The sequence below is a fragment of the Meleagris gallopavo genome, chromosome 21, assembly GCF_000146605.3.
Source record: "Meleagris gallopavo isolate NT-WF06-2002-E0010 breed Aviagen turkey brand Nicholas breeding stock chromosome 21, Turkey_5.1, whole genome shotgun sequence".
Taxonomy (NCBI): domain Eukaryota; kingdom Metazoa; phylum Chordata; class Aves; order Galliformes; family Phasianidae; genus Meleagris; species Meleagris gallopavo.
The window spans coordinates 3,131,787-3,147,255 of NC_015031.2; the positions used below are offsets into that span (position 1 = coordinate 3,131,787).

The 15,469-nt window shown below is 44.3% G+C and overlaps 1 protein-coding gene across 3 annotated transcripts; it reads right to left on the reverse strand.

Moving 5' to 3' along the window:
- Nucleotides 1-35: 35 nt before the first annotated feature.
- Nucleotides 36-15,463, reverse strand: RCC1L (RCC1 like). Of its 3 annotated transcripts, none has more exons than XM_010721915.2 (12): nt 15,177-15,463; nt 14,402-14,531; nt 11,977-12,105; nt 11,068-11,134; nt 9,909-9,960; nt 8,729-8,813; nt 7,637-7,818; nt 6,451-6,535; nt 5,302-5,475; nt 3,923-4,008; nt 3,042-3,092; nt 36-832 (listed from the first exon to the last, which is right to left on the reverse strand). In XM_010721915.2, the coding sequence occupies exons 2-12, from the start codon at nt 14,454-14,456 to the stop codon at nt 683-685; spliced, it is 1,116 nt and encodes a 371-aa protein (XP_010720217.2). In that variant the 5' UTR covers nt 14,457-14,531; nt 15,177-15,463; the 3' UTR covers nt 36-682. The 3 variants fall into 3 exon arrangements, with proteins under 3 accessions (XP_010720217.2, XP_031412279.1, XP_031412280.1); XM_031556419.1 differs by lacking the exon at nt 36-832 and adding an exon at nt 874-924 and having other exon boundaries at nt 15,177-15,309; XM_031556420.1 differs by lacking the exons at nt 36-832; nt 3,042-3,092 and adding an exon at nt 3,120-3,224 and having other exon boundaries at nt 15,177-15,309.
- Between the last annotated feature and the right edge of the window lie 6 nt (nt 15,464-15,469).

Consider the following 15,469-nt stretch of genomic DNA (forward strand, 5'->3'; position numbering starts at 1 on the left):
AAAAAAAAGAAAAAAAAGAAAAAAAGATCCTAATGTTCCAAAACAAATGACAGTATATTTTGTACTTTGTAAAAGTGTTAATTAAAATGAAAAAGAAGGAAAAGAAAAAAGGTGAAATGCTGTCTGCTTTTGTACTGATCAAACCGATGGCAATAAAGCAGAGCTTGGCACTGTCTTTAGAAGATGTAGTGTGCCACGTTCCCAGCCAGAGGGGTTCACCCAGGTGCTCCCTGCCCCACATTGCCCCACATCAGTGGTTTTCGTCCTTCACCCAAAGGCACAAATGCTGCAGGAGTTGCTGGAGGGGGGGGAGGAGGCTCCAACTCATAAAAAGACAAGAACTGGAGTCATGAGTAATGTTATCCCAGCAGTCTTCTGAAAGCTCTGATTATTTGTCCTCTGAGTCATTTGTTTTTGAAGGCTCCTGGAGAGAAAAGAGCTTGCAGGTGCCCAAAATATCGTTGTTCTGGGGGGCTCTGAGGCACCCTGTGCCCAGCTGCATGGGCACAGCCCTGCTCCAGGCCTTGTCCCGCAGTGCCTGTGGGCTATTTTAAGCCCCAACTGACAACACAGTGGGGGGTTTTGGAGGGCAAATTACTCTTGCTAATCAATGCAAAATCAAGGAGGTTGTGTTGGCGTTAATTGGAGCTGCGCCCACGTGAGGGCCCAGCCTGCACCCACCTCACTGCAAAGACCTCCAGGGCTCTTTGAAGGACAAAGTGCTGAACACCACCTCCCAGCACATTGCTGCCCAGCTCCATGCTGCTGCTGGCTCCTCACCTTTGAGTGGTGAATCTGTAGCTGTAAGCCCTTTGGTGGAGCAGAAGCCTCCCTGTGGATGTCAGAAGTGTCAGGTGTTTACTTTGCACCATCTGCAGAGACTGCACTTCACATCAGGGCTGGCCACAGTGCAGTTCCCCACTGCTGTCAGGCACCAGAAAGATCATCAGTCAGCTCCATAGCAATTTCAATACATAGCAAATGCAGTGGCAACTGGTGTTGGTCCTGGGACTCCCAGCTCATCTTTGATCTCCCAAGCAAGAGTGACAGATGCCACATCCATTCCAGGCTCTAGCCTGATTGTCTGGATGTAATCGCAGCAGCAGTGCCCACCATAAGCAAAACAAAGGACAGTAGCATTTGTCAGACCTCAGGATCCACCACTAATCCCACGGCCACCAACCATCACAGCGTGGCAGAAAGCATCCACGGCCACTGTAATGAAAGTGCAAACACTCCCACTGCTGTGCAACACTTCTATTTCAGGTTAAAGACCTTGCTGGCATTTAATTAACATACAGACTTCGCAATTTATTGCACAGCAAGACTGAAACACAGCCAGGTTATGACTTGGAATCAGTTCTCATCCCAGCTCTCCAAAAGGCCCAGCCCCAAAGGGCATCAGGAAACACTTGTGAAAGAGCAGCTAACAGCCAGCAGGGATCCCATCCACCAACCAGCAATCCTGTAATCTCATTTAACAGCAACAGGCACGAAGGGGGTTGATAGAAACACCCTTCTGGCAGTAGGTTTTGCATTTATTTTCAATGCTTTAATACACTTCCACGTGATAAAAGGGCACAGCTACTCCCATGAGGTCAAGATATGCTTGGGCAGCTCAAGCCCGATGTAGAAGGTTTAAGTTAAAGCCAATTTAACAAGAATTCACAGCAGTAAAGGTCCTTCACAATTGAACATTCACTTTCTGCTTTCATGCCAGTATGGAGGTGCCTCAGCTGACAAAAGATGTTTCTTGCCACAGCCCTGTGCTCCACAAAGCTTAAGTTTAAATGAAGAGTTGCAAGACAGAGCAGCCCTCGTGGGAAGTCAAGCTGAAGAAAATTCCCATTATTACCAATACAAAGACTTTATAATTGCTTTATTAAAAACATTTGCTTGGATTCTGAAAAAAATAGTTTACAAAGTAGAGGTATCTCCTAGAGAGACATACAACAACTCTGCCTGAGGGTTGGAGTATTTCACAGCAGTTTTCCAGTTCAGTGCCTACAAGTCCTGCATCCCATCTCCCTTAGCCTACTGGATCTCAGATGTGCTTCCTGCAGAAACTTCTCTGCTGAGAAGTACCAAGAAACCAAGGATTTGCAGTAACTCTGCTTCTTGCTCAAGACTCCCTCCTCTGACATGCACTGCAGAACTGCCAGGCTAATTCAAGAAGGCTCTTCCCAACTGAGAACAATCATAGCCCCACAGAACGATTGCTAGAACATCTGAAAGTCAAAGGCAACAGTATGAAGACAAAGTACTGACAAACAGTAAGTGCTGCTCATTGCCACTGTATGTAGTTAGAAGGCAGCTTTGTTTGCAGCCTACTTCCACTGTCCATCAATCTGTGCTTCCATAGCAGTGGTAATATAGGCAGCATATGATCTATCTTTCCACATTGTCTTATTTAGCAGTACTTTCCCCCTGCAGACAAGTTCTCACTCTCCCAGTTTAATGAACATGTTCCTTGGATGCACAATCTTCAGAGTCCACAGCTGGTGGTGGATGCAGGGGACAGCTGTGCTGGACTCCAACAGCCAGAATGAGTTTTCTTCCACATAAAAACATAGTAACAAAAAAAAAAAGTTTTCTCTTGAGAAATAGCTTGGCTCAGTCCAACACTGATGTGCCAGAGAAAGCATCCATAAATGAATGTCCTGAGCTACAGATTTCATCTCCTGCCAGTCTTTCCTGAAGGAGATAGATGCTCTTCATCCTTACACCCAGAGGGACTCACCAGCTGTGGGCTGGGTGTCAAGACTCTTTGGCAGCCTGCCACAAAGCTGCCAGAGCACTTCCTGCATTTCCACTCTCTTTGGGGAATGCAATTCCTTCCTGCAGCCAGGCTGGAATGTTTCCACGATGCAGAGATGACAGCACACCCAGGCACTGTTATGGCTGTCTCTGTTCACAGTCACCTCTTGCCTGGCTCCCTGCAGTGAGCCTTCCTTTCCAAGAAGCTCTTCGCCACGACCCTCATCTTCAAAGCACAGTGCCAAGGCTCAGCAATATTACATGAAAGATTTAACCATGCTTACCATATGATCAACTCCACATGCAACATCCACCACTTCACCGGGTATAGTTACCTGGATCAGACATACAAGAGCAGATTGCTTCTCAAGATGAGATTTCGTACATTACATTTCCCATTTCTCATTCTCCCTTCTGCTTAACATACCTGTTGCTTTTGCAGGAACTTACACCTATGAAAGTATCATCTGGAAAACCCAGAGAAAGCAAGACTGAGCACCACAGATGCTTGTGCATTGAGCAGTGAAACATTCCTGTTCTCCCCTCACAGAAGCACAAAGTTTTGGAAAGGCAGTAAGGGAGGCCTCATTAGCAGACAGCACAAAAACAGGCCCAAACCTGAACGTAACCCAAACAGGATGAGGATCTGCCCAAGCACCACAAGGATTAGTCTCTTCTCTCATCACCAAGGACAGGAGAGATGTAAAAACTCAACTTTGCCTAAGGCAGTTTTTGCTCTGATGTTAAGCAGACCCAGCCCACCACTCGTATAGCTATGCCTCTTTCACCTGTAGTACACTTAAAGCTCAAGGAAAGCAGAGGCTACAAATGGCAAGATGCAAGCTTTTCCTTGGAGCTAAAGGAATGCAGAGATAGCTAGCTCTAGAGCAGGACATTACAAAGAGAATGGTAACTGCTCTCACTTTGGTACAGCGATGTAGTAACATCCTGCAGGAGCTAGTTTTGGAGGGAACAAAACCCTCAAAGCAGACTCAAAAGTACCTCCACCCTGGGGAAGGCTCTTTGGAAAAGAAAGCAGTCCTACAGTCACGTTAGGTTTCCACTTAACCAAACTATGTAACAAAACTATGTGACGTTTCTTGCCCTCGTGATAACAAAGATGAGCTAAAAAATACACTCTTGGTCTTAATATTACTGTCCTTACCCTCCATGGGAAATATTGGTCTTCCATTCTTCCAATTCCCAGGCAGCCTCTTAGATTCTTGCCCCATACAAAGAGTTCTCCTCTGTCTATGCAAACAAAGAAGAATAGAAAAAATAAGCAGGTGGAGTCATTAAAAAAAAAAACAACTCTGTTTGTGATGTTGGCAGCTGTGGCTATGGTGCTGCTGGGAGTATAAAAAGCCCTCTATGTCACTGATAGAGATGTTGAAGAGCACTGGTCCCAAAACAGACCTCTGGGGGACACCACTTGTGTCTGTCTGCACCTGGACAGAGCTGTTGACCACAGCCCTCCAACCAATTATTTATCCACTAAATAGTTCAGCCTTCCAGTACATCTCTCTCCAATTTAGAGATAAGGATGTGGTGTGAGACCATGTCACAGGCCTTGCACAAGTCCAGGTAGCAGCCCTTCTGGGGTAAGCAAGGCAGTGAAACCCATCCCAATCCAACACCTGGACAGTGCTTATTGCCCAACAGGAGTGACCTCCTACTGGTAACTGAGGAAAAAAAAATAATTATATTCAGCTGTGTCAGGAAATTATCATTTTTTAATCCTCCTGACATACTGAGCTCTGAAGTATGCAGATCAGTTCCACAGAAGAGACAACCAAAACCATCTAAAACAAGTACAGTTTAGTCAGGCTGCAGTTTGTAGTGCCTCCTGGATAACAGGGGAGACCAGTTACAGGCACATCACTTCCCCAATGCTGACCAAGCACATCAGGACTAAGCACTTCTCATTAGCAAAGTACTGTTTTTGCTAAGCAAGCACATGGGTTTTCTGTGCTGCTGCCCTCTGCCGATCATTTTTAAGTGACCTTCACGTCCAAAGCTTCTTTTTAAGGCTGGTGTCAAACACATGCATACATACCATGCTAACACATCCTAGCATACTAACTGTATGGGTCTTCCCAACACATACTGCTAATGGAATTGGTCAGAAGAGGCAAGAAAGCCTGACATTTAAACTCTCAGTGTTAGTTGTCCATCTATCACCAGAATTCTTTTTTCTTCTGAAGTGTTATTGATTGATTTATTCTGTATGAGAAAATAAAAAACCTGCCTGGCTTTCTTGTTTGAGAGATTGATTTATCTTTTTTTTACTAGAAGAATAACACTTTCTAGAACTTACAGTTCATTTTAGAAGTGACAAGTAAGTAACAGACATGCTCCCACTGAAACAGGTTTCATCATAGCAGTACCTATGATTAGAGACCATGCTGACTCCTGCAAACATGTTGCCCCTCCTGCTGCGTTCCAGTGTGATTTAAGTTTAAAGAAAGATGGTTTTGTCTGTTAGTTAAGCTGAGAATAGCATGGCCATACGACTTCTTCATGACAACAGGACTAGAAACTTACTTGTAAGTGCTGCAAAGTGGCTGAGCCCACAGCGAACGCGAGCAACGCGGACATCTGGACTGAAGTCTGACCAGCCAAAAAGGCTGGGGGGGATCATCTCTGGCACTGCTGTTTCTGTCAGGTTTGGTCCTTTCCCAAGAATTCCATATCCCCAGACAAAAACACTTCCTTCTTCTGCATTACAGTAAGAAGACACTCTGTAATAAAGTCTGTGCTTGTGAAATTCATGCCATGACCAAGAGTTAATCAGATCCAAAGGGATATATTCTCCTTTCTCCCAGAGAGGTCTAACACTTTTTGAATATTCAAAACTAATAAACAATGCATTCCCATTCAAATGCCTTTTTTTTTTTTCCCTAAGCTGTGTAGACTCATCAAGCTTCACAAGCAAAACTTTTATGGAAGAAAAACGCCAACAGTGCAGGCTGGATAAAATACTTCGGCTAGAGACTGAATATTTTATTATCACTGCTTACTCCTTTGAGGCACAGCCAAACCTTTGAGGCAGGCTAGCTGCCCTGCCTGCCATTCTCTCTTGAACTGTATGCCTGAAAAAGGCAGCAGCTGGACAGCATAAGACAGAATAAGATGCTGTGACTGCCAGCTTTGCTTCCTTCGTGTTAGAAGCTCAAACGTCTTCACAGTAACTGCATTGTAAGTGGGAATCTCTTCATCAAGAAAATCCTTCCTCAAAGCAGCACAACCCTTTCCCCTGCTCCTTTATTCAGGATCTTCCTTCAAGCTGTGCTCCTCATACTGCTGGCAATCCCAAGAACATTCAGCAAGAATTTTTAGAACTCTCTGCTTTCTAGTCTGCTTTATCGAGATTTATTTATAAGTCAGTCTTATATAAGTCTGACTTATCTTTATAAGATATACATGATAGATAAGATATATGCTCCTCCTCTCAAGTGTTGCCTTACTCCTTCCCTATATTCACCCTCATTACAGGCCACCCATGTGATCAGAAAACAAGGGATCAGAAGGGATCTCTAGTTCACTCTTAAATCAGTGTTCTCATCATCCAAGCTTTTCTCATACTGACAGCAACTCCCTGCTTCTGGTGAACCAGAAGCTGGCTTCAGTATGTTATAATCCATCCACTGCATGGCCTTGCATTAAAGAGGATGACAGTAGAAATCAACTCACCAGTTAGCACAATATTGCCAGTACCTCCACACGCAGCCTCCTTTATCTTCCCAATCCTGAATGGCAAATGCTTGGGAACGTTCACCTGTATGAGGATGCAAGAGTTGTTTCAGACAAGAAACTAAACTGGAAACTACACCTACATTTTTAACGTTTTCTATAGTTTTAGTTTAGCAGGCAGCACCTGCTGTTCTGTAATTTGCACATTACCTATGTGATAAGTAAAACTCCAGCTTTAGCACAGGTGCCATTCAGCTATTCCAGATCCCTCCAACTTCAGCCATAAGCACCCAGTCAGGCAGCCACTGCACTGCTTATAACAGTCATTATTTTCAGGCCTCCCAAGCCTCAGTAATTAGCCCTACACTAAGGATAGACAAGGAGTAGTATAGGAAACAAAGTTACATATTTTACTAGGGCCGTGCCACTGTGACTGCTTGCTCTCAGCTTTCTGCCAGGAATAGCTGAGTATGAATGAATTCCCTGACTCTGTTTTCCACACTAACTAAGAGGAGACCATCTGTCTAATTACATCAGTACTACAACACTTAGTGTCAAGTCAGCACTATATTCTTTACCCACAGAAGTTTGCTCCAAAAAGCTCCTATGTGAGAAAAACTGGGACTTGTCTGGGGCCAACTCTAAACCTACTAAGGGAGCTGGTGTAAAAATCCAAGCCCATGGCACAGAGTTCAACATTATGAAGTTCATAATTAAAGAATGTAATTTCCCTGTTGTGTAATACATATGTATTGACAAAACCTTGATTCTAAAAGTTATTAAAACCACTTCTCTGTAACATACCTCCCCCTATCTTTATTTCTGTCTACAGATCCTAAGATTGCCTCATTAAAGCATCCAGCACAAACACTACTGCATCTCATTGCGTGCAAAAGCAATGGGCTGAGGAAAAGAATACAGTGTGCTCTCCTCCCCATAACAGACAGACAAACTGGGATGAGGTAACCCAAACCTCTGCCTATCAATAGCTGGGAAACATGCTGCCCTAAAGCTATACAACCATTTCAGACACATTGGTTTCGTAAACATTGGGAAAATCAGCTTGCTAGTGGTGTTATTTATATTGATTTATACTGCTGTCAAAAAAAGAGCTGGGAGAAGCACTTAATTTTTAACTGCAGCCTAACAGAAACACGTGAAAACAAGGCATTCCAGGCCAACTGACCTGGGTGGTTTCTGTGACAGATGCCAACTGCAAGTATTCTGAATTTCCCCAACCAAAGAGGTCTCCCTCATCTGAAACAGCCAGACAACAGTCCCCATAGGAAGAGACTTGGATAATGTTTACTCCAGCAATGTCACCACCTAGCTTAGTTGGAACACTAGTGATATTGTAGTGTCCAAGACCTGAAAGGGAAAAAAAAAAGAGCAAGATGATTAAGAATATTTTTCCAGCCATACTTTAATTCCTACACAGAACCCACTTCAATGGACAAGCAGCCACAAACACCAGCTCTACTAGCCAAAGCTACCTCTCTCTGAAATGCAAAACAACTTTATACAGCCTTACACAGGAAACAGCCTAGGCCCTGATCTCTCTTGTCTGCATGGACTGAAGAGTTTGAGAGCGCTGAACAAGCCAAGCAGACATCCTGATGGAGGCAAAGTCCCGCAGACCAGCAGCACTGTGTCTTCTGCAAAGACAGCCACGACAACAGCAGGAGAAGTGGCAAAAGATGCTGGGAAGCCAGCACGTGATGCGACAGCTGCTTGGACAGGAGACCAGAACACAGACAGACCACAGCATGCCTGCGTGACAGAACCGCAGAAAGAACCTGGCTTCAGGAGCAGCAGAAGGACTAAACAGCAGGAAAGGCTCAGAGAAAGTCCTCTGCCAGCAAGAGCCACCAGAACAAGGGCCTGGCCAAAGATCCCACGCTAAGACAGCAGCTGCAGCCAAAGATCTCTGTTAGTCCAAATCAGGAAGCAAAAGACGCTGAAATGAGAATCACGAAGCAAAGAAAGTCTGCATGGAAGCAGGGAGCTAACTTTCACATGCCACTTCCAGATAACCTCCCCTCGAGCTTCAAACAGCAAACACATCCTCCTCAGACTGCATGCTGGGATTGACAGCACGGTACCTGGGAAATGAACTGAATGCTCTGTCTCTCTGTGGCTACACAAGAGTACTGAGAACATCTGCACACAGCTGGGAACACGGCGGCCCCTTTCCATCCATACATGCAAGGCAATTTTAGCTCTGAATTAAGAGCTTGCATTTCAGTGAATGGATGAATATAACAAGCTGAGCTCCTACCTGTTTGTCCATCAGCTCCCCAACCACACGCAAAGACATCACCTTTCTTGGTTCTAAACAGACTGTGGTCCTGCCCACACACAACCTGCACACAAACAGAAAGCCAGATCTGATCAGGAAAAGGTCATGTGTTCAGAATTGATTTAATGAAGCATTACTGGTGGACAAATTGAGCAATGAACCTCTACAGTGCCCATCAGCTCAGATTTTGACCTTTCTCTGCAAATGAAAATGCTCTACAGGCAGGGAAGGCTACAAACAGCATGATACAACACAAGAAACAGCAGAGTTTTCTTTGTGGAAAGTCATGCTGCAGTTGTTTTGAGATCCAGAACAAGGCTTAGTTAACAGAAAGCCACAGTCAGCAGTGCAACATAATAACAGTAAAGAGTAAATAAGAGATTTCCCTTTTCAGAATGCTACCACACAGCTCTCAATGCCAGTTACAAACTGCTACTGATCCCTTGCCCTGCAAATGCTCCAGGAACACATCTGTTCTCAAATTTAGGTTTACACTGAACCGGCAATCATGTCTGCCACAGGTTTGGCACAAATTAAAGTCAAGCTCTTCAAAAATAGAGCCTAAAAATTTGCCAAACATCAATTCACAATTTAAGAGATTGAATACCAGAAATTTTAAGCAAGCAGATGCTGCAAAAGTACAAACAGGTACCAATGACTCAATTCCCCTGAGAAAAAAAACCTTTGAAAAGCCTAACTCTAAACACAATTAGGATGTGCAATGTTCTCTCTAACTGCTGACAAATACGTTATCCTTGCCTTTGAGGATGCTGCACAAGCCAGAAGCAACACCTATACACAAAGTACTACTATGGCAGCACAGCCCACTACTGCTGAACTGCTCCTGTGCCTGGAAATGCTGCAGCTGTGTGAGGAACGAGCATTGCAAATAACATTCTGCAAACCCTCAGCAGGCCTCACAGTTCACTTTTGAAATGGAAAAGACAAAATTCAAAATAAAGCAATTCCCCTGTGAGAAGGACTCCAAGGGAATTAATGAAGGTGTTTCATAGGACTGGACCCAGCACTGACCCCCGGGACAGACCACCAGATAACGGCCTCCAAGCAGACCTCATGCCACTGATCACCATGCTCTGGCCTTAGTCACTCAGCCAGTTTTCAACCCACCTTCAGATTTAGATTCAGAAGATCCTCTTACCTGGACAACTCTGCTGTCAAAATCATTCAGTTGATGAATTAAATGGCTTTCACTGGACACCATCAAATAGCAACCGAGAAGATAAAAGGCAAAGAGAGCACTTCAGAGGACTGCAACTGAAAAATGTGAAGGTAGACCTCCCTTTACCAAAAGTCACTTTGCTGTTTGAAGAAGAGAGTCTTTCATGCTCTTATAGAATCAGAAAGCACAGTTCCACTGAACAAAAAAGGGAGCTATTTTGCATTCTCTTCTCCTAGAGAAGAACAGATGCTTTTAAAATATAACCTTTAATGGGAACTGGGGGTGGAAGTCCTCAGACACATTCCCTAGCCTGGAAAGAACACTGACAGTAGATAATACTGCAGCACCTGCATAAACACTATGCTTAACTACAGACTAATTGGAATTAGATCCCAGAGCACAAACGCAGCAGTGTTAGCATTCATTTCACTCTTTCATAAAAACAGGAATTCTGAGCAGTACCTTGATTTTATTGAAATACCTCTGAACAATACTTCCAGTATCAAGGTGAAAAAGAGCTAGCTAAATTACAGCTATTTTCTTAAAACTCCACAGGCCAAGTCTTGTGGATCACTCAGCAATCTGTAAGACCTCTTCCAAGCCCAGTGATGGAATCAGTAACTTCCAACGTATTCCCACTTAGATTCCCACTCTCCTGTAAATATTTTTGAGAATGCACCTCGTGGCCCATAAACACACCGTAAAGGAAATCAGTTCAGATTCAAAGGCAGTCACAGCACAGAGGTCCAACAAAAGGATGACTCTTTCATGATGAAATGGCATTTCTAAGACCCCCAGAAAAGGCCCTTACACAGCCCCTCTGAAAGGCTGAAGGAAGAAGGAAGGACTATTGATTCAGATTACCTCAGGCTATTTACGAAGGCTGTTTTTCCTCACTGTGTCCTGTGAAAACTGTCAGATATTGACTTTTTTTTTTCCTGTTTTATGAACGTGGTAAGAAGAATGCCCGTGTCCAACCTGGCTTTACAGTCAGGCCCTTTACATGATGCCTGCAGCATAAAAGCCTGCTCAAGATTAAGAACGGTATCCTTATACCGCCTACAAGCTTTACCGAAAGGTTCTCTTCATGCAACAATGCTTTTAACGTTAACAAAGTTCCAGTCATTTGGATTCTCACCTGTAAACTTCATCTTCAACAACTTTCCGACCACACTGTCCATAAGAATTATTTCCCATGGTGAAGACTGAAAAAGAATGATAAAACACACTAATTTTGTTGCTGTCCAATCTCACAAAAGCTTCTTTATAGGTACGTAAGATATATCCGTAAAGTCCTCAATATGAAAGTTTATACACAGCACTTGAAAAATGGGCAGATTTCTCCAAGCCAAATCCACTTAAAGTCAAGTGACTGAATCCATTTCAGTCAACAATAACCAGGAGCATTGCTGCAGCAGTACCTGGAGCCCATTGGCTGTCCTTCAGTAACTGCACAGCCCATCCTGCCGTTGCCAAGGAGACTCAGGAATAGATCAGTGCTCCCATAGGAGTGTTACATCCATTACATCCACCATGCAGCTCACCCAGCGATAAGCAGCGCTGAAGCCACTGCTACAAAGAATTACCACGCAGGCAGAATGCCAAATTCACACACCAGACCTTCTGTACAGAGGCCGACTCATTCACTGCTTTTATAAATGCAGCACTCGGGCTCCACAGGGAAAGTAACACAGAACTATTGGCATAGCCATCCAAAAATGAATTCAAAAACATACCTGCCCAAACAAGACAAATAGTCTGCACTTAAAGGAGGCCTGAGGCTAGATAAACAAACCATATTTTGCAATACTTGCAGTCAAAAAGCATCCAACATGTTTACAGCTTCTGCTAAACAGAATGCAGAGCACAGTACGATTATCAGCTCAGGCCTCTGCTTCCTGGGAGCAATCCCACAAAGACCTGCATCACATTGACAGCGCAGGCAGTGCTTCTGGGATCCAGTTCTACAGGACATCAGACAATCTTTCTCAAGTCTTTTAATGAAAGCACAGTCAGTCCCTTGTTACCAGCACCAGCAATACTGTACCTCCTTCGCTATCTGTCAGGATCAGGGAATGAGCTCTGCCACAGGACACCTGCAAGACTCGAGTCTTCTGTGGCTTCTCCAGTGGTAACGGAATTGGAGATGGTTCTAAGACATATTCATAGCCTTTAGCTTAAGGAAGAGAGAGAAATAAAGAAGTCAGTTGATTCTATAAAGCAAATTCATCTTATATTTGTTGATTATACTGTACATACACAAACAGATTCCTAGTTGTTACAAAAGAAAACTTATTTTTGAGAGCTAGGATGCTAATCAAAGTAAAAAGGGGAGTGATATTCATCACTGGGAGGGAAAGATTAAAAGAAATAGGGATGGCTGAAGCCAAGAATCACTGCCTAACTAAAAATCCACCATACACGGACAGTGAATGTTAATAAAGCACCAGGAGGCCAAAACTGGGAAACTGAGGCTTTCAGCCACATGCTCAATCATTTTGTTGAATAAGCCTGGATTACTAGAAAGCCTAACACTAAGCTCAAACTAAAGCACTCTGTACAAGTGGGGATACTGCAAACAAGGTACAATAGCAGACACCACAAAAGGACAGCATGAAAGGCAAACGCAAAATCTGAGGGCTTCATATTTAAAGAACAGTAGATTAAAGACCCTTTCAGAAAATGGCATGCAAAAAACAATAGCAAGCACGGCTCTGTAAGGGATAAGAGATCTAAGGTTCAAGAAGGAAAGTGACAGGCTGTATTAAAAAAAGATTTAGTAACTTAAAGAATATGTAATCAGTTACATATGGTCAACTGGGGAAAAAAAAATGAACAGCAGAACATAACAAGTGCTAGGCAAAAGGTTAAGGGGAGATAAAAAAAGCTGTGATATCAAAGACTGTAAGAGGTGAAAGCAAATCCCAGAAGACTCAATACAGTATTCTGCTCACATGTAGCAGCATTTTAACTAGCTCTCACTGCCTCAGTTAGAAAAAGAATACCTATACCTACTCTGAGATAGATGCTACCATCAGCAAAGCCTGTATCTGTCTAAAGAGATATGGACATCATAAAACAAAACCCCTTTTTCTCTCTGTTCCTTCCAGTTCAGCCACACCAGCTACTGGTATCTGTGGTAACAAACTCACTATCATCACTGATGGTATCTGAAGGACATCAGAGGAAAACAAACAAGGTGGCTAAAGCAGGATAGGGTGAAGATAAAATGTAAGTTTAGTTTAGAAACAGCTGATTCTACAGCATGACATACGGCCATCTGGAAACCAGAAGGTTCAGGTTCCCTGTGAAACAGCTCTATGGGGACACAGCATTAGAACTAGCAAGTATCAAAAGCAAGGTTGCAAAACCAAGGAACAAGCAGCTTAGCCAACAGAAAACTTGTTTGTGAAAAGTTAAATGCGGAGCAGAAGCAACCTCACTGATCTGTACATCACTTTCAACAGCTCCCACAGAACAGTGTACACTCCCTTATTTAGAAGGGCTTAAACTGCAGAACTATTTAACCTTTTTCTGGACTCTTTAGCAAAAAGAAAAATCAGCATGCCATACAAAAAACTAGAAGACAAGAGACCACTTCTGAGACTTGAACAGTTACAGAACTAAGGGTAAGAGCTGAAACCTTAAAAAGTAAAAGTGAGCGGAGGCTGCTGTCATTTTCCTGCTGCTGTTTAAGTGCATACACTTCAGCATTCTCCACAACAGCAGTTATTTTCTATTGCTTAGCCATTAAGTTTAATTTCTTGCCCACAACAGACCCATCATACCTTGATTAATTATGCTCTTACAGGGTATAAAGAGGAAAAACTGGTTATAATGTGTTTTTTCCTAATTGTTTAAAGAACATTTTTAAACAAAAATCTTTTAAGGAAAGGAAGCTCATGGTTTTTGATATCTGGTTTAAGTGGAAAGTGACAGCTTCCTGCATAGAGATAATCTTCTTTATGTGTTTGAGAGTTTGGTATAAGACCAAATGTTTGAATAACGCGTTTTCCTTTCAAAATTCAATTCTGTATTAAAATAAAATAAACCAACAGTTTCACAAAAAGCCAACACTGATCTTGTCAGAAAATCTCTGTGTGAAAGGAAATTACTTTATAGATGCAAAGGCAACAGAAGGGAGCAAACTATCTTGCCAAAATCATTTTAATAACTGGTCCATCATATTGTCTACAGACTCAACAAAAAGGTGCTTCCATTTTAGTTATCTTTTAGGCAAGAACACAGGAACAGTGCCTAGAGAAGATGGATGGCTTCAACACCTACTTACAAACCATGAAAAAACACAGCTAAGTTCAAAAACCAAACAAACACGTAAGCATGTTTATATGGCCCTATGATCTGCATCAAAACCTCCAGCAAATTTTCTACACCTTCTCATCTGAAGTTTCCCTCATTGTGTGCACCCCACAGCGCTGCCCTGTAAGGCCTTACAGCACCTCAATCCTTACTTCTGTCTCTTATGCTTCTCTGAAATCCAAGCTGGGAGTCCTTGTTCAGGCCCATGCCCCACACTTTGGTGATGTCGGTGGTGTTAGAAGACAACAACGTGAATCCATAACCACAGGCGGCAGAGGTTATCTTTGAAGACAAACACAAAATAGCATTCATTAAGCTTAGAAAAATGAATCACAGAATTGTTAAGGTTGGAAAAGACCAGTGAGATCACAAGTCCGACCATCAACCCAACCCCACATCCCTCAGTGCCACAACCCCACAGCTCTGGAACACCTCCAGGCACGGTGACTCCACCACCTCCCTGTGCAGCTGTGCCACTCTTTCCGAGAGCAAACATTTCCTGATCTCCAAGCTGAACCTCCCCCCAGCACAACTTAAGGCCATCACCTCTCATCCTACCGCAGTTACCTGGGTGTCCGACCCCCGTCTCACACCTCCTTTCAGGCAACTGAGGAAGCTCAGAGAACACCTCGTTGCTCCCTACTCCACCCTGACCTAGCCCAGCCATCACACCTGTGCTCCAGACCCCTCACAGCTCTGCTGCTCCCCTCCTCACACGCTCCAGCACCTCGACGTCCTCCTCATCACCCAAACCCAACGCACTGACAAAGCGGTTCCTACAGCAGGAGGCACAGGACAGCGTCTGTGTGGCTCTAAATCCCGCCGGAGGAGCCCAAAGCCTCTCCGTCTCCGACACCCTCACAGCGAATGACGTGCCCACACGGAGCTTCCCAGTCTCCAGCTCCAGCAGCCCGGTTCCCCGCCCACCTTCTCCTCCGTTTCCAGTCGGTAAGGCGTCGCTTGGATCCGCCGCGGCTTCTTCCAGCCCGCGTCCGGCTTCACGAAGCTGGGCACGCCCAGAGCGCCCGAGTAGGAGAAACCCCACACGAAAACTCGATCCTTCCGCTTAGCCGCCTTCCCCACGTACTGGAAGATCGGGGCGGCCTCATCGGCTTCCCGCAGCTGCCTGGCGCTCGGTGGCCCCGCGGGCTTGGCCAAACCGCGGCACGGAACCGGCGGAAGCCGCGCTGCCCTCGGCGCCCGCCTCACCGCCACCGCCG

Bases quoted from the DNA above. Each gene is read 5' to 3' on its own strand.
- RCC1L (XM_010721915.2), bottom strand. From the start codon at position 14,456: ATGGGCCTGAACAAGGACTCCCAGCTTGGATTTCAGAGAAGCATAAGA. The intron at 11,135-11,976 runs GTACAGTATTGC...ATTCTTTTTCAG, and splicing joins CCTGACAGATAGCGAAGGAG to TCTTCACCATGGGAAATAAT. The intron at 5,476-6,450 runs GTGAGTTGATTT...ACTGTAATGCAG, and splicing joins TGGCAATATTGTGCTAACTG to AAGAAGGAAGTGTTTTTGTC.